Source organism: Spea bombifrons, chromosome 9, assembly GCF_027358695.1.
Source record: "Spea bombifrons isolate aSpeBom1 chromosome 9, aSpeBom1.2.pri, whole genome shotgun sequence".
NCBI lineage: Eukaryota > Metazoa > Chordata > Amphibia > Anura > Pelobatidae > Spea > Spea bombifrons.
In genome coordinates, this window is record NC_071095.1 from 3,403,227 (window position 1) to 3,431,022 (window position 27,796).

A 27,796-nucleotide genomic window follows, 5' to 3' on the forward strand; every position below is an offset into this window, starting at 1 on the left:
AAGAAGGGCTGCTCTGGCCCTCCATGATCTAGGGTTCAAAAGTCTGCCCATATTAACTATGCATTATGCAGGGCCAGCTCAGTCCTTCTTGCAGGAGAAGCTAACTTGGGCTGGTCCTTGAAGTAAGGATAAGAGCCAGTCTGGCCCTGAGTAAGGATGTTCAGCTGCACCAAAAACTCTTGGGAGATACACCCCTTATTGGGGCAGTGGGGTATGACGTACATGGGGGGGGGCTGATCTTGACTTATCCAAGTAAATGAGAAATCTATTCTAAACTCATAGAAACGTACTGACTAGGTATGATGTCACTATCAAGCTTTAGTTACATATTTTGTTCTGTTTTAGTGCGTTTACCAAGCAGCTCCGAGCTCTCCCGGCTTAACTCCTTCAAGACAAATCCTGTACATGCACGGGCTCACAATGCATTGTCACTAAGGGGTTAATAAACCTAAATACGAACTCTAGTTATGAAGCTCATGTCGATTTAAGCAGACTTGTCCTGAGATGTGATTGGGGCCAACTTATTGTTTACCCCAAACAGCACAGAACAGTCTTCGGGGCAGATTAGCAGCAAATGAGAACAATCTCATGTAGTATCTGATGTAATCACGCAGCCCTATATGCAAATCACCCATAAAGGAAATTTGCATCTGCCATTTCTAACAACGTATAGATTTGCTTGAACATCTGTATACGTAAATATAGATCTATAGACACATATCATCGACTTCATACATTATACAGCCATATACTTCTACCGCCTGCCTACGAATATTACGGCTCTTCTTTGGAAAAGAGATTAATAAAGATTTTACCGAGGGTGACGCAGATTTCCTCGAATCTCTGCATTTATACATTTGATCTTTTGAAATAATATATATTGTGAATTCATTAACAGTACAAGAAGCTGAAGCTGGATTACAACGTCCGAGCGAATGAATGTTTCATGGAGTTCATTGCTTGTTCTTTGCCTTCGGTTTATAACCTAGAATTAAAAATATACAATTATAGAAACAAATAAACAAACAATATCTCCCCAAGCTGCATAGTGCATATGTCCACACGCACATTCTATATATCCACACACGCACACATATAACATACTTACTTGAAATTATACTCAATAGATTTTATTCTTTCAGATCTTGATGTGATATATCCTCTGATTATTATCGCATAGGGGTAATTACATTATTGTATAGGGGTAATAACACACAGACATATAAAGCGGTGATCATTTGGCGTGGGGACTCGGGGAGGCTCTTTATTACAGGTTGATGTTAATAAAGTCTCAGCCGTGGAACTATTTATTACCGGGCATCGTGTTAAAAGATGCTGTTCCATGTACTCTGCTTTTAACAAGAAACATTCATTTAAATCACCGGATGTCGAGACCCCCACCCCCCCAAATAATTCTTTAATAATGTTATATTGTTACTCGTTTATAATTTTACAGGGAATGCTAAATGGTTAAAAGGATCATTTTTGTGTGATTACATCTAGAGGGGAAACTATAACAGAACCGGTCTGGTTTATTTGATCCTAATGCTAGAGAGATCCGGTTATGTTTGGTCTAGTGGAACAGGACCTTTAAGATCCTGCCCATTATATCATTTTATTTTCATGTTAAATGTTGGCGTCTATGTTGTATGTTACTGTTTGCAGAGCGGGGCAGGCATTTATTCGTTATCGGGGTTCTTCTGTCTCCTTTAACTCCTCCCCCAGCTGCCTCCGCTGAAAGCAGGGAGCATACCGGGGTGTGCTGCTTGCACATGCTCAGTGGAACTCCCGCTGAAATCAATTGATGAAGAAGCAGCCAATCACACGTAAGATACCTGAACACGGATGCTAGGATCCATGCTATAAATCATTTTAAAATAAAGAAGTAACGTGTGTTTCCTTTTCCTGTGGTGGCACCTGTAGTAAGTTTAGGGAAACTGGAGATAAATGTCCAAACCACAAAAGGTCGCACAAAGAAAGAGATACCATGAAGGCTGTACTAACGAGCCACGGACACGGTGTAAATGGGTCGGTTATAAGGGAGATCTCAGGCGCCCTATCACCCCCCTCGTAAAATGTTATTTCTCCCCCCCCCAAAAAAAATAAAAAAAATAAAATATACACATAGGTCATGCTACTACTGTGCTGGATCCAGAGCCTTAGAACAGCGTATCGCTGCGCAAACAAATAGTTCCACCCCGGAGTAAACAGGTAGCGGGACAGACGGCTTGGTGCGCTACTGAATCACGGAGGGGGGCTTAGTCGGAATTTGGCAAAGACACATAGGGTAAAGCTGCAGATTTGGGAACAGGATTAGGCCGGGAGAGAATAAAATCATTTGGTTTTGTCTTTTGCGGGAGAGAAAGATTTGAAAGTTAGTTAGCGTTTATTTGGGGTCGGTTTACATACCTCACTGTATCACACAACTGTTTGTTTTATGAGTTTCGGGAGCAATTCCAATCTCTGTTTTTAGAGAAAGAAAACACTATAACGAAGAAAAAAAAAACTGCCACGGACATTTATTGCATACGGGTGACAAAAGCGAGAGAACGCGGGCTAGAACTTCTCTATCCGGTAGTCAGGACGGAAAACCCGTCAGAAACTTTATCCTAACCAGACCAAAGTTCTTTTGTTCAGCTGTCTCTGTCAATCATGTACCGTGATGGTATGGTCCATGTTATATATTTAACAGAATGGCTTCTTTTCAAGCCTAAAAACATTGGTATACATCATTAAGAAGCAAATCTGTGCCAATCGGATTCATTTATTATAGCCCATTGGGTATGCGACACCTTATCTCGTGTTAAACTATGACAAAACATTTAGTTTAGCAAAATAAAAATAAAATATATATAGACTTTGCCATCTCTCTCTACGTAAAAATGTCTGATTTACTTTAAAACTATATATAATATATATCTGTTCTTTAATTCAGAGTTGAAATTGTGTCAAGAGATTTTGATCCATACTTCTGGATCTGTACAGACAGACTGTTAGACAAATTCTCCTTTCCCACACCCACACTCACTCCGTTATTTTTTTCTATTAATGGGGGAAGGGGACGTTGTAAAAATAAATACCTTCTCCACTTTTTGAGTGTCTTTTCTTCTTTTTGTGTCTTCCGGAACTTCTCTTCCCCTTCTGGTCATCAGATGGTTGGCGTCGGAGGGCTGAGTTTGAAGAACTATTCAGTAAATCTTTTTCCTCATCTGGCGGAGACACTTCAACTAATACGCTTTCCTCAGCTGGCAGAGAACTTTTAGCCAAATCTCGTCCTTCAGTTGCTGGAGAACCTTCTACCAAGGCATCGTCAACAGCTGGTGTCTCACTCAAGGAAGTCTTCTGTACCGGTGCAGGGCCTTCAGCCATGGCACTGTCCACATCTGGAACAGCACCCTGACCAGAGGCACTTTCATGTTCTACTGGACGGCATTCAACAGAAGATGGTGTCAGGGGGTCATTGGTTGGATTTGTTGGAGCTGGTGAAGGGTCTTTAATTGCTGCATTTTCCAGGGCTGGGATGTCCGTTCCTCCAGATTCCGCGGGGGTGTTTCTTTCATTCCGATAGTCTGTTTCATCTGTAGTTTTTTGTTGTCCCTCAATTTCAACTGCATTTTTCTGACCATCAGGTTCACCAACGTCCATCCCACTTGAGCTTTTATGATCTTTTGGGTCTTTCGAATGACTTGGATCTTCCTGGTTGATAACGGAATGAGGAACATTTATGTTCTCTACATGATCACCCTTTATGACACACGTGGAGGTATTTAAAGATATAGGCGTAATAAACGCTGGTTGGCCGGTGCTTTCAACGCTAGTATTTTCTTTTAGGAAAGACTCACAAGGACTTCCTCCAGCATCTAAAGCGCTAGTTGACTTGGGGACGGGTCGGCATTCCTCTCTGTTTTTAGGAGCGTCAACCCTAACTGAAGAATCTGAACAACTCTCCCCGCTATGATCCGCTTTGACTTTCACATCAGTCTCTTTTTTGGGGTCTTCCGCCGATTCTAAGGGTTTGCCTTGATAAAGACAGAACCGGATACAACATTTAAAGTCAAAGAACTTTCGAAACATACAAAACCCACCAAAAAAAAAAACCACCAAACAAGCTTCATTAGTGAAATGTTAGAACAGCCAGTCTAGCCTATTCTAAAAAGTTGATTCCCATTGCGCGGGAGAGAAAAACTATAATTTATTCATTTGAGATTCTCCACGTAAAGTTTAGAACACCAAAAAAACTTGTTTATTCACAATATTAGTTGATCAAAATAAATAGAACGGAACAGCATGCGAGAATGGACAGTTTAGCAAAAACAATGCAGCTTTTATGGGAAAAATATCCTTAATTTCAACAAATTGAGCAAAAAAACAAAAAAAATAAAGTTAGTATCACACGGTTCTGTGAACCAAACTCATCCCGTTTCACATATTAAGCATCAACGAAATCCATTTCAGATCGACGGCATAAAGTGTTTTTTTTTTTAAGGTTATTTTTCTTCTAGTAGCGAATAGCGGCGTTATGCAGACAAGCGAATCACGCGGCGCATGCTGAACGCATTACATGCATCCTTAAAAGCAAGCAGCAGAGTTCCGCATGCAGGTTAGCAGGAAAGTCCTTTTGGAGAACGGGAAATAAAGCTTTTTAGTCGAAGGCCAGAGAAGAACTTGGGAGCTGCATTCGGAAGGGAGATCTAGTTCTTCTCTTACATAAACCTCTCAGATCTTTACCATGTGTCTCGCCGCTCGCGTTCTTTTGGCCGGCGTCCGCGTCAGTCTTGCTCTTGGCCGTTTTGCGGAGCTGGAATCCTTTTTTGATATCTGCCAGCAAAGCGTCGATGACGCAGCCTTCTTCCACCTTCACCACGCCTTTGCGGACTGGAAGCACAACAGAGAATGCATTGGGAAACCGGGATGGATGACGGCAAAAACGGCAGATCATGCCGCGGTCCACGGGATACAAATATAAATCATACATGTGACCCACAGATTTCAAGAAGAGACATTCATGGGGGGGGTACTCCACGTGTATTTAAGTAGCTGAGCATGTCGCTGATGACCAACGATGGCCGCTAACTAGGTACCTCTGCCCCATGTTAGAAGATAAAGAGTGAAGATGGCACGGTGCTAATATGTGATATGCCATAGTGCCAAATGGTCTTTAAGTGGTACAGACTCAACCCCCTCCCAAAAGATAAATGGTTCTATTAATACAACTCACTTATTTTTCCGTTTTCGCCTTTTTGTCTCTTGGCTTCTTCCTCTTCAAGTTGCTTTTTCCGTTTTTCGGCTTTAACCGCTTGCTCTTTCCGGTCCTTATTCTCCTAAGCAAAGGCAATTTTATTTCACATTACTTATAATGCAAGTGGAGGACGAGCAAGAGCGTTCAACAAGGGTTTGGCAACTGTAGAAAGGAGCGGGTACATTTGGAGGTCTCCATATAGTCGTTGGCCCGGCAGGGTCATTAAAGATGGCCTAAGAAACAACGAGGGAATAGAGCGAGACTGAGCGGGAATATATATCAAGGGAAGGACTAACAAGACGTTAAACCAAATAAATCACCCAGAGTTATTCTGGATGAGATAGAAGAGCGAGAACATCTTCAGTGCCTCCTCCTCTTTCATCAGCCATGGTCCATGGTTTTTGGGTCAGCTCGGCATGACATGGTGAGGTCTGGATTGCCCCGTGTACCCCCGGTATTAGCATTACTCTAGGCATAATAGATCATGATAGATCACTTTCACCATAATTGATTTTAGATCTCGTCGCTGCTCCCTACGGACCTTTTTTGCTTTTAGAAACAGATCCCTGAAGGTTTTCATGGTCGAGAAGGTATCTTCCAGGGACAATTTGTCCGAGTCTTCACATAAATACTCAGCCACCTGTTTCTTCTTTTGGGAGATTTCTTCGAGTTCCTGGTCCAATTCGTTAAGTGAATCAATGCAGTCCTTTAAATAAGAATAAAAAAACTATATAGATCACATTATGAAACAAAAATGAGTATTTAGCGAGTTATAACCCCCGGAAGCCATCTAGGTAGCATATGTACAGAATTAACTAGTTGATGTTCTGTACTGTATGAAGGATCCTCTCTGTAAGTCCATGCTTCCATTAATAACTTATTCTGAAAACTAAAATAATTTCACATCCATTATTAAGAAAAATAAGGCAATGAATCAAATTACTTGAAACATAGAAGAACAATCTTACTCCAAACTGACCTGAACTAGTTTTCCATATTGCTCCTTAATATCATTCGGCGACGCAGAAATGTCCCCCTGAAGACGTTTTAGCTTTTTTAAGTTGCTGCTCGTTTCCGAGTATATATTTTCAATGTTAATACTGGAGGGAAAGAGAATATACTTATAAACTAGTAAAAACTTGTAAAATGTCATTTTTGCAGTGTTAGACTTAACCAAGAGGCAGAAGCTGATGAGATTTGTTCAATAATATGTTATTTGTTTTTTTTGGATAGTAAGCTGTAGGGTTTGGACAATTTCCATACACCCGTTATTAAGGATTTAGAACCATGAAACAGGGATGATTTTCTAGAGCAAAATGTACTAAGTCACCCAAAACGTGGTCAATTATTCAGCACATAAAGCGGATTTACAAATCAGCGTTTGCCGAGTATTGTAAAGGTTGCTTCTGGACACAAGTATCGGCGGGTACACAGAACGGAACGCTCACAGGGGGAGACATTGGCAACTTTAAAAAATTCAACCAGAACGATCGCAAAAAAAAAAATTGACGGATCATTTACCCAGCAGCCAAGGACACTTTCTCAAGGTCATTTGGAAGTTGAAGCAAATCTGTATGATTGCCTTCTATCTCCTGAAATTATAGAGCAAAACTACTGTTAGAGCATTCTATTGTACAGCGCTGTGGTGTATGATGGCGATATTTAAAACCAATAATGAAGCAGCTGTCCACACATGTAACTGTTGAAAGTAAGAATATTACAAAATCTCATCTTACTATTTTCTACCTGCTGTAAGACATCAAAACCCCTTCTTGTTCCATTGTCTTTCATTATATTCAGGAGAGGCTTATGCCTATGCCATGCAGGCTGAAATTCCCTCACTAAACTTCTACCACATCTGCTGGAAGGCGGTTCCACTTATCCATAACCCTCTCAGTGGAGTAATATTGCCTCCAGGTACATCTAATATCAGCCATCAGCTGTGCTTGCCTGGAACTCAACGCTGACTAGTTGCCAAACCCTTGGTTTTGTGGTTGTTTTAGGCTCCCTCTAGGAGTATTATCCTACCTACCAAATTATACAAGAGCATGGGCAGTATGTGGGCAGGAGAGATTAAGATTGCATAAGTTTGTCGTCACTCATCCAAAATTGTTACAATTAAAACATTTTTATTATATCTACAAACAAGAATGGATACTTTTATGCAGAACATAATAGCTGGATTATAGCGCCACCTACTGGCTACTAGAGTTTCTGCAGCGAGAATGGATTGACTGTATCAAAAACTTTAGATGTTCTTCGGACAAATAGTCAGGACAGACTCGCAGAGTCCTTATATCTTGGCAGGCAATGTAATTTGCATCTTCATGCGTTTGCTGAACAGGCCGACAATGGGCGCTGTCCCGTTCTTTACTTTGCTATAGAATGTTAGATATTCAGTTCTCCGTCTTACCCAGGTTTCCAACCCGAGAAGATACTTTAGAACAAGAGAAATTGAGCAAACTTACCTCTAATATGTGGTGGAGTAACGTAATGCGCGTTTGATTCGCTTTGGTCTCCGTCAGTTTCAGTAAAGTGCTTATTTTAAAACCATTAGCATTTCCAGTGTGACTTCCCTAAAAGAAAATGAAGCAAAAAACATTACATTTTCAGACATTTATCGAAATCCCACATCAAGATACATGCGGAGTTTAAAGATCTCCCCTGTAACCGGCCCATTGTGCAGCTGGACATTGGGGGGGGCTTGATTGCCCAAGAGGTGAACCAGTCGCCCCCCCTAGGCCATAACAAGCAAGAAATCCACACGCACCCAGCAAACGCTACTTAAGAGCACCCGTCTGAAGCATAATATTGGGATTCCGTCACGCTATATGGCTATATATATATATATATATATATATATATATATATATATATATATATATATATATATATATACATATATATACATACATATATATACATATATATATATATATATATATATATATATATATATATATATACATATACATATATATACATATACATATATATATATATATATATATACATATACATATATATACATATACATATATATATATATATATATATACATATACATATATATACATATACATATATATATATATATATACATATATATACATATACATATATATATATATATATATATATATACATATACATATATATACATATACATATATATATATATATATATATATATATATATACATATACATATATACATATACATATATATATATATATATATATATATATATATATATATACATAATATATATACATAATATATATAATATATTATAACGATACCTACATAATTTAAGAAGTTTCCAACTTTCAGGACTAGCTGACAGAAGATAGGAAGCCTCTGGCTGGCAACGATATCTGGAAGAAAAAGGATATGAAAAGCATTATTGTTTCATTCTCTATATATAGTTAAAAGGAGATTTATATATATATCCTTTTATTATATACACACACACAGATAGATATATATATGGAAAATATTTCCTTATGACGGCAATAACGTAGCGGGTGCAGAGAACGGGTTAGAGAAGCAATAGATCGGTGCCGCTTACCTTCGCATGCTGCTCTGACGACCTGTGCCTTCGGACGCAGCATGTCAAGCAAAAGACTGGCTTCTTCGCAATTCAGCATGCATTCAATGCGAAGCTGATACCTGCCGATAAATGAAAGCTTCGTGTTAAACACATTACGGGTAGGGCGTTTCAAGCAATGGATCGTATAAAGCTCAGGATGGCAACACTAGCCAGAAACGTGGGCTTTCAGAATGTGCACCTTGACTGATAAACATCTAGTTGGGTATTTAAAATAACCAGTGCCGTTATTAATGGTCACACACCAAACGTATAAGACGTCTCACCTCGGGACACCAAGAAGACACAGGTAGAACCGGTCTGCGTTGGATAATTTGGACTTATCTTCTTGGAATGCTTTTAAGTTCTCCACCTTGAACAAGAGCATTTTAAAAAGAGATGACAGGCATCATGTATAAGAATAGCCAAGCACAATAATAAAAAAAAAAGTATTAGAAAACCCTCGAAAAAAGGCTGAATTGATTAAAATGTCCCTTACTTCGTGTTTTTCAGGAAGCAGCTTGAGGAACTGTTTCAAAACCTCAATGTCAAACTTAGAGCGATCTCCCTTCTCAATCAAGGCAACTATTTCTTCGTTGGTGCTAGAAAGAGGAAAAAAAAACACAAACTCAGAAGTGAAACCGTTCTCAGACACGTTAGAGACGTGAAAATTACTAGTTTTTTTAAGAAGCTTTTGTTTTGCCCCGGGAAGTCCCACTGATTTCCAGTTGAATTCATTCATCAGTGCCAAAAGTCTGAAGGAACACCAGCAATCAATTTGATTTACTGGTTACTTTCTTCCAAAAGGTCCAAGTGAAATGACCTAAATAGAACAGCTTCTGCTCCATCATTGCCACCGCTTCGCGTCAAATGATTGTTACCTCTTAAATTGCTTCAAAAATATGTTCAGGTTAAGGTTTTTCTTGGAATCTAAAAATGTAATCTGTTAGAAAAACACAACAATTAATACAGATTGGACGTTATCCAGAACACAATGATATGGTTTCTAGCTTACTGTAAAAAAAGTTACCTCTTTTGGGGCTTTCTTTACCGGGGCTTCTTCCTTAGCTTTTGCTTGTGGAAGACAAAACAGTTGCTCGATACTGGAATAGTTGGGTTCTAAGGAGTCCTCGTTGGTTCCCGATGAGGCCCACATGGAATGTCTGTCTGGAGGCAAAGGAGACATTACACGGGGCAGAAGAAGCAGGTTTTTAGCATCTCCACACATGAACCCAGACACAAATAATTCAATACAGCTGTGGTCATGCATGGATATCCTGAATACATTTACTCGTCAGAGTGTCCTGCTTCTTCAAAGAAGGATGAAGGTCTTCTAGTTATACCATATCAAGCCTGGGTTTACTTCACTGGTAAGTGACCTGGTAGGAAACTCACGATATAGGCCTAGTGCCTCCTCACACGGCCTTCTACGTTAATCAGATTACATTTTATTAGATGGATGTATTGTACTTATGGAGATAAATATAGTTTCCACCATTCTACAATTACACTGTATCATTAAAGGTTGTGGAAGAAGCTACAAATATTGTCAGTGTCATACGAATCCTGGCGTTTGGGTGGATGCGCCAGGGACATACCTTTGGCAACATTCGGCGGAATTTTCTGCCAGTTAAGTTTCTTCATTTTTAGAGAAGGTCTATTGACTGTGAGGCAAGCTTGTCTTGAATAACCCAATGAATAATCAACACGGGCAACCACAATCTCATCCGTGAACTTTCCTGGTGGTGGAGGTGGAATATTACCCATCCCGGGCAATGGGGGAGGAGGTGGAGGGAACCCACCCATCCCTGGCAAAGGAGGAGGTGGTGGAGGGAACCCACCCATCCCTGGCAGAGGAGGAGGTGGTGGAGGGAACCCACCCATCCCTGGCAGAGGAGGAGGTGGTGGAGGGAACCCACCCATCCCTGGCAGAGGAGGAGGTGGTGGAGGGAAACCACCCATCCCTGGCAGAGGAGGAGGTGGTGGAGGGAAACCACCCATCCCTGGCAGAGGAGGAGGTGGTGGAGGGAACCCACCCATCCCAGGCAATGGGGGAGGAGGTGGAGGGAACCCACCCATCCCTGGCAATGGAGGAGGAGGGGGTGGCAGAGCGCTCCCCTTTCCAGGCAGAGGGGGTGGGGGAAGAGGCGATAACCCCACACCAGGCAGAGGTGGACAAGGGGGAGGCGGTGGCAGTGGAGGAGACAAGGATGACCCAGTTACAGCCATATCTGGTTTTGCACTGGCCAATGTCGTGCAGTCTTTTGGAGTCAGGAGACTTTGCGATGCAATTTCCAAGTCTTCATCCTGAAAGCCATCTTTGGGTTTGTCAGTCTGAATACTCTTATTTAATTTCTGAAGACTCTGACGGTCTTGCTTTTCTGCTTTCTGCTTGCTTGGATGTTTTCTTGAAGCCAAGAGCCTGTCCATGATTTCGTCGAGGTTATGGTCCTTGCCTTCAGTAGGAAGAACATAAAACAAGTAACCTAACACGCAAGCAAACTGGTGATAAATAAAACAGGCTTAATACATACAATTTAGGGTAGAGGTTGATTGATTTAAATGCCAGAGCGGATTATGATTAGATGATCGCCTGCTGAGGAACGGTCTTCTGGTAATTTGGGGGTTTAGTGAACAGAACCACATCTCATACAGTGATGCCTACATAAAATCCTATACTTCAGGTCGTCAAATATACATTAAAAAAAAAATATATAGTAACCTATTTCATATAAAAACATTTTTAGATAATAAAGTATATGGCTAATTTACTTCTTGCATGAGGAGGTTTTTACGCTATAAAAATATGAAATAAAAATATCTCAATAATCCTTACAGTCATCTGCAAGGAGAACGCTTCTGTTCACCAAGATTTCCAGGGCTTCCCACAGCAAAGGGCTGGACGGGTGAGAAACATCTAAATGCAGCAGACCCTGCAGAATAGACAGCAACGGTACGGAGAGCGGCGAAGAACTAACCTGAACGACCAATAAAAAGGGGGGAGAATATATTAGTCGTTCTGCTAATACATAACCCCTATGCAAAGAATACAATAAAATGTACTTTATTGCAAACAGATGTACTTAGAGATCTGCAGGTGCAATCATTGCCCTGAAGAGCTTACAGTCTAAGTGGGGTGTTAACCTTGGTATCCATCAAATTCCCTTTCTTCAACGATCTGATGTGCGCTAAATTGACAGGAAGATACGTTTTGTGGGTCGGGGGGGTGCAGCTGTGATCACGTATGAGGTCACGAGTGGGTTAATCGTACCCAAGAGGAAATGCTGTCCCAGTACTAAGCGAGCCTCCCCTGGCCGTAACGTCACGCGTTGTGTTTTTCAAGGCGAATTTCATCTTCCACCCAGTAACTTACTTTGTTAAAGAGCGTGGAGAAGACCTCCTGATGGTTGTTCATATCAATCCCTCCATATATCTTAAGGAGCTCCTCTTCATCTTCCAACTTGGCCTCTTCGAAAACGATAGTCTGGATCAGCAGGTCTTCATCCTCCAAGTCCCTGGTCAGGAACGCGCGACAAGTCACCAATTTACACTTTCATAGAAATCGAGGGGGGGGGGCAAATTCACTAAAGGTAGAGTTGTGGTTGTAACTCTCTCACTTCGCTATCTCATAAAAGGCCAGCACTAGCAAGTTTCTCAAGGAAGAAGGTCTAAGGGGGCCCTGTACAATGTATAATTCAATGGGTAAAAGAAACTTTCAAGGACCTTCACTGATTTAAATACACATTATACAGGGCCAGCCAAAGGCAGAAGTTTACAGAGGGTGTATGGTGAAGAGCTGAAGCTCAACTTCTACAAGAAAACCCTCTTGACAATTCTCCCTTTAGTGAATAGACCCCCATTTAGCGGATACCTCAACTGCCGGTTATACCCTGAGCACGATCATTTTAGGAACGCTAGAAAAAACAAAACAAACCAAACAAGGTTTCCATTGCAACAACAACAAAGCTTTCCCCCTACCTGTCCCCGTTCTAAAGGGTTTATTCACTAAGACAGGAGTTGGGAAGAGAGCCGTGGCTTCCTCAAGTATCCGGTGGAACTGGGAAGGTTCTGCAACAAACTTCAAGATCTGCCTGCAAGGTCACCTTTTGCTAATCTTCCAAATTAGAGCGCATTATACAAACATACAAAAAGCCAATCATACGCCACGCGATCACGACCCAGGGGTGGGATAGGGGCGCATCGCGTAAGCAATCGTCTCCTTGCCATCCCCGGGTGAGCTATGAACGCAATTTGGGTTTGAGGTACATCTTAAAGAGACAGATGACGATCTAATAATTACCTGCACCCCCCCACCCCCTCCAAGGTCCTACAGAAGCCGCTTGGATCCATCTACGCGAGGGCCAGAGCCCGTCTAGAACGCAACGCGGATACAAAGCAGCGATCCTGACCCATGCTACTCGGGAAGAGTTCAGGTATCTACATTGCATGTTAGGAGATTTAACCCCCGCCGTAAAGCTCTGCCGAATACAATGCCGCCATACGAATCAATCAGCAATAATAAAACGCGATGCCCTGCTCTACGGCGAGCTACAGGGTGACGCTCTTCTTACCTTAACTTTGTTAATAAATCCAGCAGCTGCAGACCTGAAACAGATCAATCCAAGAGGTGAGTACAGTTCTGGGGGGGGGGCGGACAGCCCCGGAATATGCATTTTCACCATCATCCCATTTCAAGGGCTGTCTGCCATACACAACGGCACCATCAACCCAACCGCAGCCAAGGGCCAACCAAGCGCTCGCTGTCCCGTTTACCCGTTGTACACCGCTTTGGAATACGATGGCGCTATATAAAACAATAATAATTACACTGTATGCGGTGCGCACATTAATACGTTACCTATACTAATGACGCATTCAGCGGTTCTGAACACTTGGTTTATATGAATTTACGTTCGCGTGGCTTTGTATGTAATACCCCCGCGTGTCTCCATCTGTATTCTCCTGCATCGCTTTAGGACATCGTGCGGTAAAGCGACTCGCTGCAGGGTTGTTATTTTCAAGCCCCGCTTAACCCCTTAATGACAAAGCCCGTACGTGTACGGGCTCAAAATGCATTGTTTCCAATGGATTTAGGATCCGCCCATTGTCCTTTTAAGGGGTTAATTAACACAGCGTGGTTTTTAAAGAGATCTTCCATTAAACACTTTTAAAACTTACTCTGATGGAAGTGGGGAAAGCCATAAGAATCAATGATTGGCACCAACTGGGCGGCTCCTCCGGCCACAAATTACAGATTTCTTAAACAGTTGTTGTTTTTAGCAGAAAAAGAAGAAAAAAATTTGTAGGAAATCCTGGGCTGGATTTTTTTTGAGCACCAACTGCAAGATCCGGACAGACGTGTTTCATTGCATGCAAAGTCTGGAGCATGGATAATGTCACAATCCAGCTCTTTTTTATATATTTTTTTTTTCCTTTGTGCAAATTGGTTGTAGGGATTGACCTAAAGTAAAATTTGGGGGTCTTAACATCTTCCCCTATATCGGGGGCAAGCTTGGGGATGTATTTGGGTTAGGTTTCTGCTATTAAAATGCTGAGAAGGTGGTAGATAAGTGGAACAGGCTCCCAGTAGAAGAGGTAGAGGCTCACAGTGAGGGGATTTAAACATGCATGGGATAGACATATGGCTCTTGTACCTAAAATGAGCACAAAAGCGCACAATCCAGACCTTAACTATGCACGGAGAGATATATGTTGCACTCCAGCACTGATTAGGTTAACAGCACTCCAGCAATGAATGGGTTAACTAAGCACACACAGTTTTGCACTCCAGCACAGAAGAGGTTAACCATACAGATGGCTGTTTTGCACTTCATTACATACATATGAAAGTTTCAATTCAGCACTGAAGAGGTTAACCACACGCGTGGCTGACAGGGCAGAGGTTTGGACGCATTGTATCCCATCTCCTGAGTGAGGGGAGGCTGCCTGCTCCCTGAGAGTGCGCTTACACGGGGTCCATTCACTAAACGGAGAGTTGGCTTTCAGCTCTCAGACTCTAAAAGGTTCCTCCCCAAAAAGCTTCTGCTGCAGGAAGCGGCTGGCCGGCCGGCCGGCCCTGTATAATGCATAGTTAAATCCTGGAGATTTGTCCAGTCTCAATCATTACATTATGCCTTATACAGGGCCAGTGCAGCCATTCCAGCTGAAGGAACCTATGAGTGGTTACCCTTCATGATGAATAGTGAAGTCACAGTGAAGTAGAAGAAACACAACTCTCCAGCCAACTCTCTCTTTAGTGAATAGACTCCATTGCTTCTGTCAGCCTTATTACTGTGACAGTGGCTCTCTGTAGAGACTGTCTGGGTATCCAATCAGCAACCGACTTGATCTTTTAAAAAAATGGCCCAGATGGCCAAATACTGGCCACTTGGCAACCATTACTATTGGAGTAACCTGGGGCTAATAGCAAGTGCGGAAGGAAACAAAACGGTTGTTCTACACCATGGATCCCCTCAAACCCTTTTGTTCGAAGGAGTTCTTATTACCTATGAACTCGTTCCGGAGCTGCATGCGCAGCCGAAGCTCCTCCGTGCCAAAAATAATGGCGTTGATGAAACTCAGCAGGGTAACCATGTAGGGAGTGTTGTCTGTAGTTGAGAGGTCGCTCATTATGACGCTGAATCGGTACTGTTGACTCTTCACCGCCTGTTAATGCAAAATGAACCTTTAGCATGTATAGTAACCAAAAAGATTTATCATCAGTAATGGAAGCAGGTCTTCAGGACCTTCATGACCAACGACACCGCTTGGTCACGTGTGTGTGTGTGTGATATGTATAGGCCTACATGTACTGGCATTGGCAGAGCGTTCTTCACCTGGCACGTATACACGATCAATACACAATGTGCCATTTCTTGTGTTACGCATGTTGTATGTATTGTTAAAGAATGTTTCTAAACCCAAGGGAGAAGCTACAACCAACATCAAAGCCACGGTGATCGTTTAGAGGAAAGCACCCCATTTAACATTCCGATTGCAGGAGACCAGTTGTACATGGAACAGCCTGAAGAAGGAGACCTGAGGTGGTGCCGAGGAGAAGACCTACCTGCCAAGCCCATCACCTTGAGAACCTCTTGGCATCTCGTTGGTCGTTGATAGTCATCATACCCCAACCGGTCACACAGATTCTACCCAATGGATCTCCAATTTCCCCCTAATGTTTTATTTAACTCCTCCATATGCATTACCAATGCCAATCTCCCACCAGTTATTCCTCTGAGCCAACGAGGCAGCTCATAGCCTACCACTCCATCACACCACCAAAAACCAAACGTCCAAAAGGAATTGGGAATAAAACTCTTTACCTTATAGTGCTCAAGAGCATCCAAGGCCAAAGCGTGTCCTTCTGGAGAGTAGATGCAGAGCGCGGAAAGCAGTTCAAATACCTGCTTCTTGACCATAATGTTGGACGTGTCCAGTGCTATAAAAAGAAGGTTAAAAAATAAGGTCAGCACATGTCGAGAAGAAATAAGAATAAAGCTGTGTGGCACTGGAACACGAACAAGGATACAGGATTTCACAGCAGATTTGGGCCTAAAGTGGGCACCATGGATGACGAAATCGAAATGGTTTAACGTTATCCTTGCCCTCTCCATCCAAGCCATCAATTTTAATAGATTTCACCCCAATACCCACCCATTCTCCACTCACGCCATCACCCTGAGGCTATTTAATAGCTTTGCTAGCTGTCTTTGTGCCCACGATTGAGTACCACGAATGCATAACATACATGACAACAAAGGTAATAGGGAAGAAGGTATGGTCGTACTGGTAGGTGGATGCCGAGGTTTTAGGCCCGACAAAAAATAATAAAGCAGAAAAAGAGGCTTCTTTGATTCTTGTGGCTTTTCAACATAATGGGGAGGCAATGGATGTACCAAAGAGAAATATCAGATGTGCCAGTGAGAGGTTGGCTCCCCTTTTACTTGTTAATGGGCGACTACGTGGGGCAGGAAAACACAGTATTAAAACGGACCACCTCTTGGATCCCAATGGATTTCTTACCTCGAGAAAGTTTCCGGACATAGCCTTCGTTTTCAACAATATATTCGATACCCTTGGTGGAGTTCATTAACGTGCGCACGCAGCTTATGCAGGTGAGCTGCAGGAGGGCATCGGCGATCCTCGAAACCCCCCTTCCGGAAAGTCTATCCAAAGCTTCCAGTAGAAGGTCAAGTCCATTGAGCTCCAAGAACTGCACCATCCAGTTGTCATCGCTGCTCTCCAGACGCTTCTTAAGGGCAGAATAATTTACAACGGATGGGATTTGCAAGAGCCGAATGCACAGCTCAGGGTCTGCGTTCTCCAGGTTACCCTCTATCTGGTCTGGGCTTTGAGGGCTAAGTTTCTCCTTCAAAGTTGCCCATTTCTTCTGGGCTCCTTCCTTACTCGTAGACATTTTGGCACAGTTTCCTAAAACAAACAAACAAAAAAAAAACACAAAAAGCAATGATTTTTAATATCTCTATGGGGTTTAACAAAAGTGAGTGAATGATTATTTACGCATACGAGTGAAAGAAACCCAGAATAATACCCCAAAACCTCTGTGCACAGATTGTACTTTTACCCCTGTTTACATCTTTTGTGATCCCAGTCGAGAACACAAACAACCGAACAGTAGGAGGACTATCCACAAACAATTCCTCTGTTTATCTTTGTCATTTCTCGTGGAGCAGACAGAAATAAGGAAGGTCAAACCCAACAACGAAGCCTACTGTGATCCAGAACAATACACTTAAAGGGACACTGTGCTGATTTATTCCAATGACCTTAAATCTGCAATACTTGGGTGAATTTTGGTGTCTGTCCCTTTAACTATACAGCTTGTTGAACATTTTCTTTGCCTAATCTCAGTATATATATATTTTTTTTTTCAAAATAAAGCCCTTCTTCACTGTAACTTTTGATTCCTGATACATTTGATTAGAAAGAAAGAAAGCTTGCTTTAGAGAGAAGCTGCAGCTCCCCCTTTACATTTCTGGCCACTGATTGGCTACGTGAAGCAGCCAATCAGTGTCAGAAAAGTGCTTCCAGTGAAAAGGGGGGAGGAATTGGCAAATGCATTTGTAAACGGGACACCACGTGAGTTTGAGGACCGCTCAGCTATCATGTCCATGAAAGTGCATATGATGGACGGAGTGTCCCTTTAATGATCTGCTTCAAGATTCTAGTTTTGTAATTGGTTAAAAAAAAAAATCCTGAATTGAGTGAAAACTTTAGAATATTCAAAGAAACTTTGTTTTTTGCTTAGTCATCTGCCGTAGTTTTTCGTCTTCTCGTCCCCGGCAGGAAGGATATCCTGATTAGCATCCTACAATGAGCGTGTGTCGCGAGATACGGGGACTATATAAAGCAGGACAAAAGACGCATCTTGATAACGAGTGCATTTCATTTCCTCACCAGCTGGTTCTTTACGCGGCTGCCTATAGTGCTGAAGTTCTGTACATAGTGGACCTGAGCTCCTGGGGACCCCATATTCATTTATTGGAAGGTCCATCGTGGCTGCTTCCATCCTACTCTGATACACCTCAGATACCACAGAAGGGGAGATTTGGGGTTTCTGGGGGCCAAAGTCTAGATCCTAATGTCAGCGGAGAGCTTCACATTCATATAGGGGCTTATGAAGCACAAGAAGAAAGTGTTGCCATCTGGGGTAACGTCTCTTGATCTCTACATCTGCTAACAGATACTTGACGCATTAGACTTTCTACTCCCAAAGGGCAAAGCTTCATTTAACCTTCAAATGCCAAAGTGATGCTTCCACCCCCAGAGTCTATGAAGAAATATCCCCACCACACCAACCTCTACTTTTTGCCCCCCCCCTCACCCCACCTAACTTTCTTTTCTTCTCATCTTCTCCACTTTTATATTTCTTCTTGCATCCCCCAACGCCTGTTTGCTTACTTCTCCTGCATGCAGATCGGTACCTTTTTAGGGCTAAAGCGCGAGAGGTTGCAGGGCAGCTGCAGTTTCATCTCACAATGCACTATGAAGGGTCAACCCTGGCCAGTTTCTCCTACAAGAAGGTCTCAACAGGCCCTACACAGTGCACTGTGAAGAAACCTTGCTGGTTTAACTATGCATTGTACAGGGCCAAACAAATTGCAGCAGTTCACTGGAGGTGGTCATTGTCTCATATATATCGGCTTACTTGGAAACATTAAAAAAATAAATAAAATATACGCACAGGTTTTTAACGAAAATGTCCAAACTGCTTGATTAATGATAATTTCATATATATCACAATATGAAGTTACGGCAGGAGAATATACAGGGTTAAATAATAAGAATGATTTAAGACTAAAGTGTTAGAACTGAAAGCCCTTGTAATATGGCATTCCACATTTAGGCTTGGCATTTCCTGCTTCTGCTCGGCGGCACTCCAAGACTTTAAATTATTTAGGACAAATGAGTCTTTTGACTGATTTTTCTTGGCTCTCTTTTTCTTACAGAACGCGCTCCGTTTAACCCTTGTTTGCAAGAATTTTGCAATAACTATACCTAAAGAGGTGTAAAAAAAACAAAAAAAGAATAACATAGGAGCCAACCCATCTGGCATGTTACAAATTATTTATTTTATTATTATTATTAAATAATAATTAAATATTTATTAACAAATGTATTCTATTATTATTAATATCATTTCACAGATATGTTGTTTGATAAAGCGCAGAAGGATTACTGGAATACTCCATTTAGCTTTAAATCACGCTAACAATTTTATTAGATGAGACGTCTCCCCTTATTAAAAATACATCATGCAGAGAACAATACCATACAATATAATATAATCCCGTAATATATATAGTTTTTTTTTCATGAGCTTCCCCAGTTAAAAAGGTGATGATTGGCTGCCTTAATTATTAGGTAATTCTATACATTTAATGGAAACTAGCCCATAATATTCAACATCAACCATTTTTTATTGTTTTAACCCCTTAATGACAAAGTGCATTGTTTTCAATGGGTTTAGGGACCGCCCATTGTTCTTAAGGGGTTAATAATACTCATGCGCAAAGGCTTGCTTCTGACATGTAACGAGCATGTGTTCTGTTTTAAATGACCAAACTGCTATCCCTAATTGGGCTGGGTTAAAATATATATTAACCCCTTAAGGGCAATGGGCGGTCCCTAAACCCATTGGGAAAAAATGCATTTTGAGCCCGTACATGTACGTACTTTGTCATTAAGGGGTTAATAAAAATATTTGTACATTTCCTCGGTAGCCACCAGATGCACTCTCCTTGCTCCTATGCGGACTCAAAGCATGCTAAACATATCTGAAATAATAAATAAGAAAAACGCCCCAGTGGGTCCAAGAAACAGAATTTTGGCTCCTCCTTTGAGTACAGATAGGATTAATGAGGTCTATTCACTAAAGAGACAGGTGTGTTTCAACTGCTTGACTTCACTACATGTTATGAAGGTCTAACCCCAGTGAGGTTCTCCTGCAGGAAGAGCGTGGCTGGCCCTGTATAATGCATGGGTAAAGACTAAGGGCTGATTATGGTCTAAGTCTTTACATCAGAAACAAATTGGGCGGACTAGACAGGCCAAATGGTTCTCATCTGTGGTCAGAATCAACGTTGAAATCTGTGAGATTTCTTTAACGTCTCCTCACTAACGAAACGATGGATTATAACGCTTTACTTGCTGTAGAAACCTGGCAATGTTGGCCTTTCACAATGAAGAATCGGCTGGCAACTCTCCTCTTAGTGAATAAACCCCAATCAGTATTTCTGGTGGATCAACTTACATCCAAGAAAAAAACCTCCCTGCTGGGACCATTAGAGGATTTACTTTTTAATACATGCTACAGAACTTCGTTCATCAGGATGGGACCCAAGTATTACATGCCCATAAGTGAAGGACCTCTTTTTTTTATCACAAGAGCCCAGGAGGATCTATCAAGGTCTCAAGACTCTCTGGACAATCCACCTGTGACAATTAAACCATCATGTGCTTATGGGATCAATATTCAGCGCTGAAGAACGACGAATCTGGATTCCAAAGGCAGCAAGAGCAAAAAGGGAAAGTAAAGACCAAGTAAGTGGAGACCCTCCTGATAGCCTGAAGGTAGTAAAGTCAACTGGTTAATAATACCGGCTCCATTGTTTTATAATCACTTTGAGTTCTCTAAGTGCACAAGTCATCTTTGTTTCTCATACGGAAGTCTTTAAGACTTTTGTTTACACCAGAAATCAGGAATTGCTCGGAATTGACCCCTTGGGCAACGTCAAAGAAACAGCTATGGCTTGGCTCCTCAGAAACCTCTTAAAGCCTCGGAAACTTACCTTATGACGTCATGTAGTTCAATAATTACATTTGTTACAGATGACAGTGCTGGCTGTCCAGGTAACTGAAACAATCCAGATTGTTCTCCTAATTTGTACCCATTTGGGCAAAGCCAGGTGTCCATGTGACCGACGCAATGAAATTATTAAGATACCTTTTATTGTAGGAAGCCGGCAAACACCATTAGATGAAAATCTGTGTTCTAATTAATGTCGTGCTTGCTAATTTTGGTAAGATTTGTATCACACACCATAGACTTTATAGCGATTTTGCTTTATTTGGCTAATATTTGACTTTTTTTTAATGTCACCTCTATCAAAGAATGGGCTACATGGTTAAAGGGACAGCAGCGCATTTACGTTTAAAGGGGCTGCATGACTTTAAATGCCATGTTTCCTATTTTAACCTTTTCTTAGTTAAAATAAGATCTTTCATGTAGGTTTCTTATAAGGGGGAGGGGTTCGAGGTTTGACGTGTTCTTATTACCATAGCAACTAATAGAACCAGATGGAACGTTCAATGAAACGATATGGACAATCTTTTAAACTTTCAAGCGTGACTTTAAACATGGTCGCCGTGTGTGATGACTTGATGATGATGATGATGATGGAAAACAATGCTGCCCTGCATAATGTACGTTTTTATAAGTCTTCAGCAACTATACGGCGCTCCATGTATGTTTATGTGGGATTCACATTCCTACGTACAGCTTTCAACCTTCTATAGCAATGTGCTGTTTAGCCTCCTGGCTGGCAAGGGGTTAAACATACTTATTTTTTATCATTTTAACAGTTTAGGACTAATGTTACAAAAATAGGAAAAGCCAAAATATCACATTCAGGTTTATGATGGTCTTCTCCTCTTTCTTCTCTTAAAGAACCAATTTTCATGAAGACCATGGTTTGTAACGGCTCTATAAATATTATATGTATTTCTTATCACGCTCTAGTCTTCTAGAGAAATCCTCCATGTCTTTATCATATTGTCTTGTGGTAAATAATAAGGGGATCTCCTGGGGGGACCAGCTAGGGATTGATGGTCTTTGGTGAGGTCTATGACTGGGTCCTCAAGGACCGACGACTACCTATGACATTGTCCTCCAGTTCGACACGGTGATGTTTTAAGCAGAAGCTCCTTCAGGTTAAGGAACTAGATGCAGTTAATGCAAGAACCAACAATGCTTCTCCTCCGGGAATGGCAGATTTAACCCTTCGCACTACCTGATCAAGTTTTTCACCTTGCATGTTCTTAACCCCTTAATGACAAAGCCCGTACATGTACGGGCTCATAATGCATTGTTTTCAATGGGTTTTGGGACCGCCCATTGTCCTTAAGGGGTTAAATACTCCCCCCATAGTCAGATCAACTTTTAATTCCGGCTCCTGGACTCGCTTTAGAATGGGTACCGCCGGCTCCGTAGATGCGTAACGTCGCGTTTTTCCACGATGTACCATTTGGTTCTCCAGCCGGAGAACCTTTTATGTGCTTTGGGTGTGTCAGCAGGGTGTATGATACGATCGCGTTAAAGGTGTATGTTGTAGGATGTTTGCCAAAGACTTTATTTACCGACTAGATCCTTCGAGTGCCAAACTCTTGAGAAATATGTTAACTCGGAATGAAATAAATAATAATTATCAGTTACTCATCTGTAATGAACACCTGGACGTCTGCACCTAGCCCTTCGTGCCAGGATATGTGCAAACACTTCATTTTCTAACCACATGTTTGGCTTGTGCTGTCTACATATTATATATATATATATATATATATATATATATATATTTATTTGTTTTATATAGAGCCACCATATTCCGTAGCACTGTACAATGGGTACACATTATATATATATATATATATATATATATATAATTAGTGTGTGTGTGTGTACACCCATTGTACAATGCTACAGAATATGATGGCTCTATATAAAACAAATAATAAATTATATATATATGTTACCATAAATTACACTGGCTTTTATATATAACCTCATTTCGCCACCAGCTGATTTGCCCTTTATGTCTACCCAGTTCTTTCAAAGTCCATTCTTTTGTGTTTTGATCACAATGTTACGAGCGATAATTCCGGTGACGCCGAGCAGCGAGTCCGGCCGGTTCGGTAGGCAGACGTATCTTATCTGTTTCGTATAAGATACGAGTACTTGCCGTGATTAGCAACGGGAAGAACAAACTCAGGATTGAAAAGTACATTAAATTATCTCTTACATCTGCTGTTCTACTTAATTACATTTCTTCGGCTTCTGCCAAAACGTTCTGCCGGCGGTGATAAATGCACCCTGTATTAGTCACCGGAACCTTCTTTTGGTGAATGCCGCTGCCGCTGATTGGCTGCTCCAAGTGGCCAATAGATGCACAATAAAAAAAAATCCACTGAGAGGGTAGAGCTGCAGCTTCTCCTAAAACTGATGAATTGTATTTACTTTTACGAGTTGCGGGAAAAGGACGTTTGAAGTAATTTTTAAGTATTTTAATATGAATTCTTTGTTGGTTGGGTCATGAAACACCGGAGTGGGTCGTTTGAGGCCCTGTCCCCTGGACAAAAAATAACAAGCCTGATCTGCTTGAAACAAAATTATCAGCAGGCACCTGGCTTCCTCTTCCTGGTTGGATGTTTTTTTTTTTTTTTCATAAAAATGTTGCCAAATGAAAAGAAAAAAAATTAACCAAAAAGACAGAAAATGCAATAGTGAATTGTGAATTCCCGATAAAAGTTTGTTCTATATTTCGATTTGATTAATTTAGTGGGTTTTGTGTTTTACTATTTTCTGCAGGTGACGAGGCAGCGACTAAATAGAACGCGTCCCTTTTCTGTTAGTTTTGTATAATTTGATCAAATTCAGACTTTTTCATAAAAAAAAAAAAAGAATTCTAAAAAGTAATGTTACAAGCCAGTCAAGTATTTTCCTTCTGGAATTTAGTTGCACAGATTTGAGTTGCCAAGTTGTCAAAATTCGCACCCAGAAACGCGGTACAAGCTGTACACGCTATAAAGCAGCTGTTACATTAACATGATGGTTCCACCTGCCATCATTGCCATGACAACAGGTTAAAATTCTGCCCCTTTAAACACTTTGGATCGGAATAATTCTTATTGCATGTATTACAGCAGTCCGGGTCCACAGAGGCAGAAGATACGTCTTCGTAGCTCGAGAAGTGTGCATATTGTAGCAGGCAGGGGCAGGTTAAGAACTCGGTACAAGAGGCAAATGCCCCAATTGCCCCAGAACCTGGATGCATTCTTTTTGTGCTTGGTATCAGCCATTGTATGGAAAAAATGCCTCATGGGGGAACTTGTAGGTTTATGCGGTGGCAGATCCTGGTGGAGAACCGGCCTGGGGTAAATTCTTGCCCCAAATTCCTACATGTTGCAGTACCCACCACTCACCAGAAGGGGGCGATATGGATAGATGACACTTCCAAGGTTTAAGGACTGCTTCCAGAAGTACCCTTTTTGTACATTCTTGTAAAATATATATATACATTGTGGCGTGTGGGGAAGTGATATCTACAGGCTCTTGCAAAAAAAAAAAAAAAAAAAGAGCAGGGGCATGTGCAGGAAGACCAGAAACTATGGAAAGTGTAGATTATGACCACAATCTCATGGATTAGCATCCCCACGCCACGCACTTGTTGCTTTTGTGATCACGTGAAGGACGGACCCCCCCCTTAGCTCAGCTTTACTCTGGGATTTAAAGCGAATTCCAGATTATGACATCATCAGCTGCATGGACCTTCTGGTGGACCACCAGGCAGCGGGGTTTAGTGGTGCTTCCCTCCGTGTATATTTAAAATAGATATTCGATTGTAACATGAAATAATCTCTCGGATGACTCAGGGAGGATATTATTCAGTTATGATGATGACTAATTCTGCAGGAAGCCTGTCTCTGTATCTGTCTGAGCCACAGCAAAGTCCTAGCAGGCAAAGAAGTACAGTTAACAAAAGCCGAGGAAAAGGAATGGGTGGGGAGGAATAACTATGAAAATTCAAAGAAAAATAAGTTACCACGTATTCAAGCTTCAAACCATTCTTTGTTAATTTAGTGCTATAAGAAGTGGGATTATGGAAAATAGGCGCAATCTTTGTTAATCCTTATATTGCGTCACACATTCCCCAAACAACAAACCTTGTAAGAAGGTCATCATTCCTTACAGGGATGTTCCTGGCCGGTGCTCCTTAATGGGACATTATGGTTCGGGCCAAGTTCCAGCAATGGCTGAAGGCTCCTCGGGATGAAAGCTCAGGGGGCAATCGTCCTAAACATCTGACTGCAGGAATGAGGTCCACGGCTGGTGGCTTGGTGGAATTGTTGTTTTGTGGCCAACCTGGCGTCCATGCGTGTTTTCAGCTAAAGGAGGGCCGGGGTTGGAGTTATGGCTTCAGGCCCTCAGCCGTCATGGATCTCGAGTTAGAGTTGAAGTAGCGAGTTTGCTTTTTCCAGTAATATGTGTGTTTTGGACATCTGGAAACGGAATGATGCGCCTCGGAAAAACTTTCTCATCTTTCCCAAATTAAACAGTTTGGCTCTTGGAATCGTTACGTACGCCTGGTTCCAAGATTCTGTGCCTCTCACTGGACTCCTCTAGCGGGAACGTTTTTAGAAAGGCTTAACGTTTTCTGGAAATACCCAATAATATGCACCCAGGGAATAGTCTATATTTTTAAGGAATAGACCCAATTTAATAAAATATATTTACCCCCACTTTGGAATAAAATGATGTAAAAATGTGAAATTAAAAAGCATCTACTAGTCACATTTTCTTGTATAATTAATTTATTTAAACTGTCTATTTTGGGGTTCTTTCTTTTAAAAAGCCACTTCATAGAATGTGAGATTTGTGGCAGATTCAGCATAAATTATATTAAATGTTTGGTATACAGTTCAGACTCCATTATTATTACCACGGCAAAAGCAGTGAAAACCAAGCTTTTTAAATTTGTTTATTATTATTAATAATAATAATAATACATCACCCCCCTTATAAACAAAGCATTGCTTCCAAAAATGCAGTTCATGAATTATCATTATTTTAGGGAAGGCGTCAGTAAGGTCAGAGTCCACTCTCATGAACAAAGTAATTTATTTTCTATTAAAAATAGATTATTCCGTTTAAATATTGGGCAATACCTTTCTTTTGACAAGGACTAACATATATCTGTTTCCTGCCATGCTGGTAATTGGGGTTAGACTCTGCCTACCGTAGCCCTAGAACCTGCATTTCAATAATTTTCTTTTAAACTATTTGTTCTTCAGACCATGGAGTACCTACTGCTTAAATTTGTAAATGTGGAAAGTCAGGCCGAGTGGGCATGAGATGACCATAGCGAGGGGGCTGACCCTCGGAGAACAAGAAGTCTGGACTGGCCATAGGACACACCGGGCAAATGCTTGGTGGCCAATTGGTAATGCCAAAGGGCGATGTTTATTCTGACCATGCCCTGCTGCAGAATTGGGAGTTTTCCGGACGCAGCCATTAGAAATTTCCTTTATCTTCTATGTGCAGATATCTGCCAAGCTGCCAACATACTGAGGATAAGCAAAGTGACCTCGGCCTTTCTAGCAGGCCAATTCAGGCCGGTTTGTTCGGAACTGGAAAAATTTTTGCTTCTTGGAGAATGAGTTCCCAGAGTTATCACACAACACTCCATCTCGCTCACCATATTATCCTCTGCCTGAGCCACATTCCTTACAGTTAGTAAATAAGCCATTAGGCCACCTGGCCCGTCCATGCTACATTACAGCAATCCAGTATAACACAGTTAATAAAAAAAGAAGCTGTCAGCAGCTGTGAATTACATAATTTAACATTCTTCTCTCCATCTGTGCTAGTGAACAACTCCATGTATCTACTACTCTTCTATTGTACTTTTATAAACCTTGTAACGATATCAAAGGAAAATAGAAAAGCCAACACATAATCCTCCACCATACACGCCTTTACAATTTCTGATCCTGCCAAACCGCTAAGATCCTAAAATCCTATTTTTTTGTTTAATAAGAGACAGAATCCTGGCAAAGTCAAGTAGAGTATCGGTGCCAGAACAAAATGCATTGAGTAAACATCTGGAGCTCAGGGGGTTAACACCCTTATTTGTTTCTGACACCTCTGTGTTCACAAACAGTTTGCTATAAGATTGTGCAGAATTATTTTCCAGGCCATCGGGATAATCATGCGGCGTTCCTTACCTTCTGTTCCACTGGATTTAATTCTGTAAATCACTCAGTATTTATTCCCAGAGGTCTCCAGATCAGCCATTCCTCTTGTCTCCAAGCTGAAGGTCCTTAATGTCCTCCTTAAGAAGCGTCCCTTCCAGCTAATGTTTCCTTTTAGCTCAACAAGTGATGTGACACAATACAAAGTATCTGCAGAGTTTGAGGAATGTGGTGTGGGTGTGTGAATGAATCACTGTGCTATGTCAGCAGCCCTGGGGAGAGAGAGATCCGCCCCACTCCACACCAACCCAGGCAAGGCTCCCCCTCCACACTCTTACTCTCACTCTCTCTTTCCATTAGGGAGGGCAAGATAAGCTTGAGTGGGAAGGTGAGGGTGTTTGATCCAAAGTAAACTGAATTCCCGAACAGCTTGGTGGGGGTTGGAGAGATGACATTGTTGTTTATTCGGAGACCTCTC

The 27,796-nt window shown here is 41.5% G+C and overlaps 1 protein-coding gene across 3 annotated transcripts; it reads right to left on the minus strand.

Moving 5' to 3' along the window:
* Positions 1-801: 801 nt before the first annotated feature.
* INF2 (inverted formin 2) lies at positions 802-27,544 on the minus strand. 3 transcript variants are annotated; one of them, XM_053475004.1, is made up of 23 exons: positions 27,352-27,534; positions 16,855-17,262; positions 16,155-16,270; positions 15,336-15,495; positions 13,401-13,434; positions 12,203-12,344; positions 11,666-11,807; positions 10,428-11,285; positions 9,860-9,996; positions 9,711-9,772; positions 9,329-9,431; positions 9,117-9,202; positions 8,812-8,912; positions 8,547-8,617; positions 7,708-7,815; positions 6,761-6,831; positions 6,219-6,339; positions 5,781-5,945; positions 5,219-5,321; positions 4,729-4,875; positions 3,081-4,019; positions 2,410-2,463; positions 802-985 (listed from the first exon to the last, which is right to left on the minus strand). In XM_053475004.1, the coding sequence occupies exons 2-22, from the start codon at positions 17,246-17,248 to the stop codon at positions 2,411-2,413; spliced, it is 4,113 nt and encodes a 1,370-aa protein (XP_053330979.1). In that variant the 5' UTR covers positions 17,249-17,262; positions 27,352-27,534; the 3' UTR covers positions 802-985; position 2,410. The 3 variants fall into 3 exon arrangements, with proteins under 3 accessions (XP_053330979.1, XP_053330980.1, XP_053330981.1); XM_053475005.1 differs by lacking the exon at positions 2,410-2,463 and having other exon boundaries at positions 849-985; XM_053475006.1 differs by lacking the exons at positions 802-985; positions 2,410-2,463; positions 3,081-4,019; ... (13 more) ...; positions 11,666-11,807; positions 12,203-12,344 and having other exon boundaries at positions 13,397-13,434; positions 27,352-27,544.
* Positions 27,545-27,796: the final 252 nt, after the last annotated feature.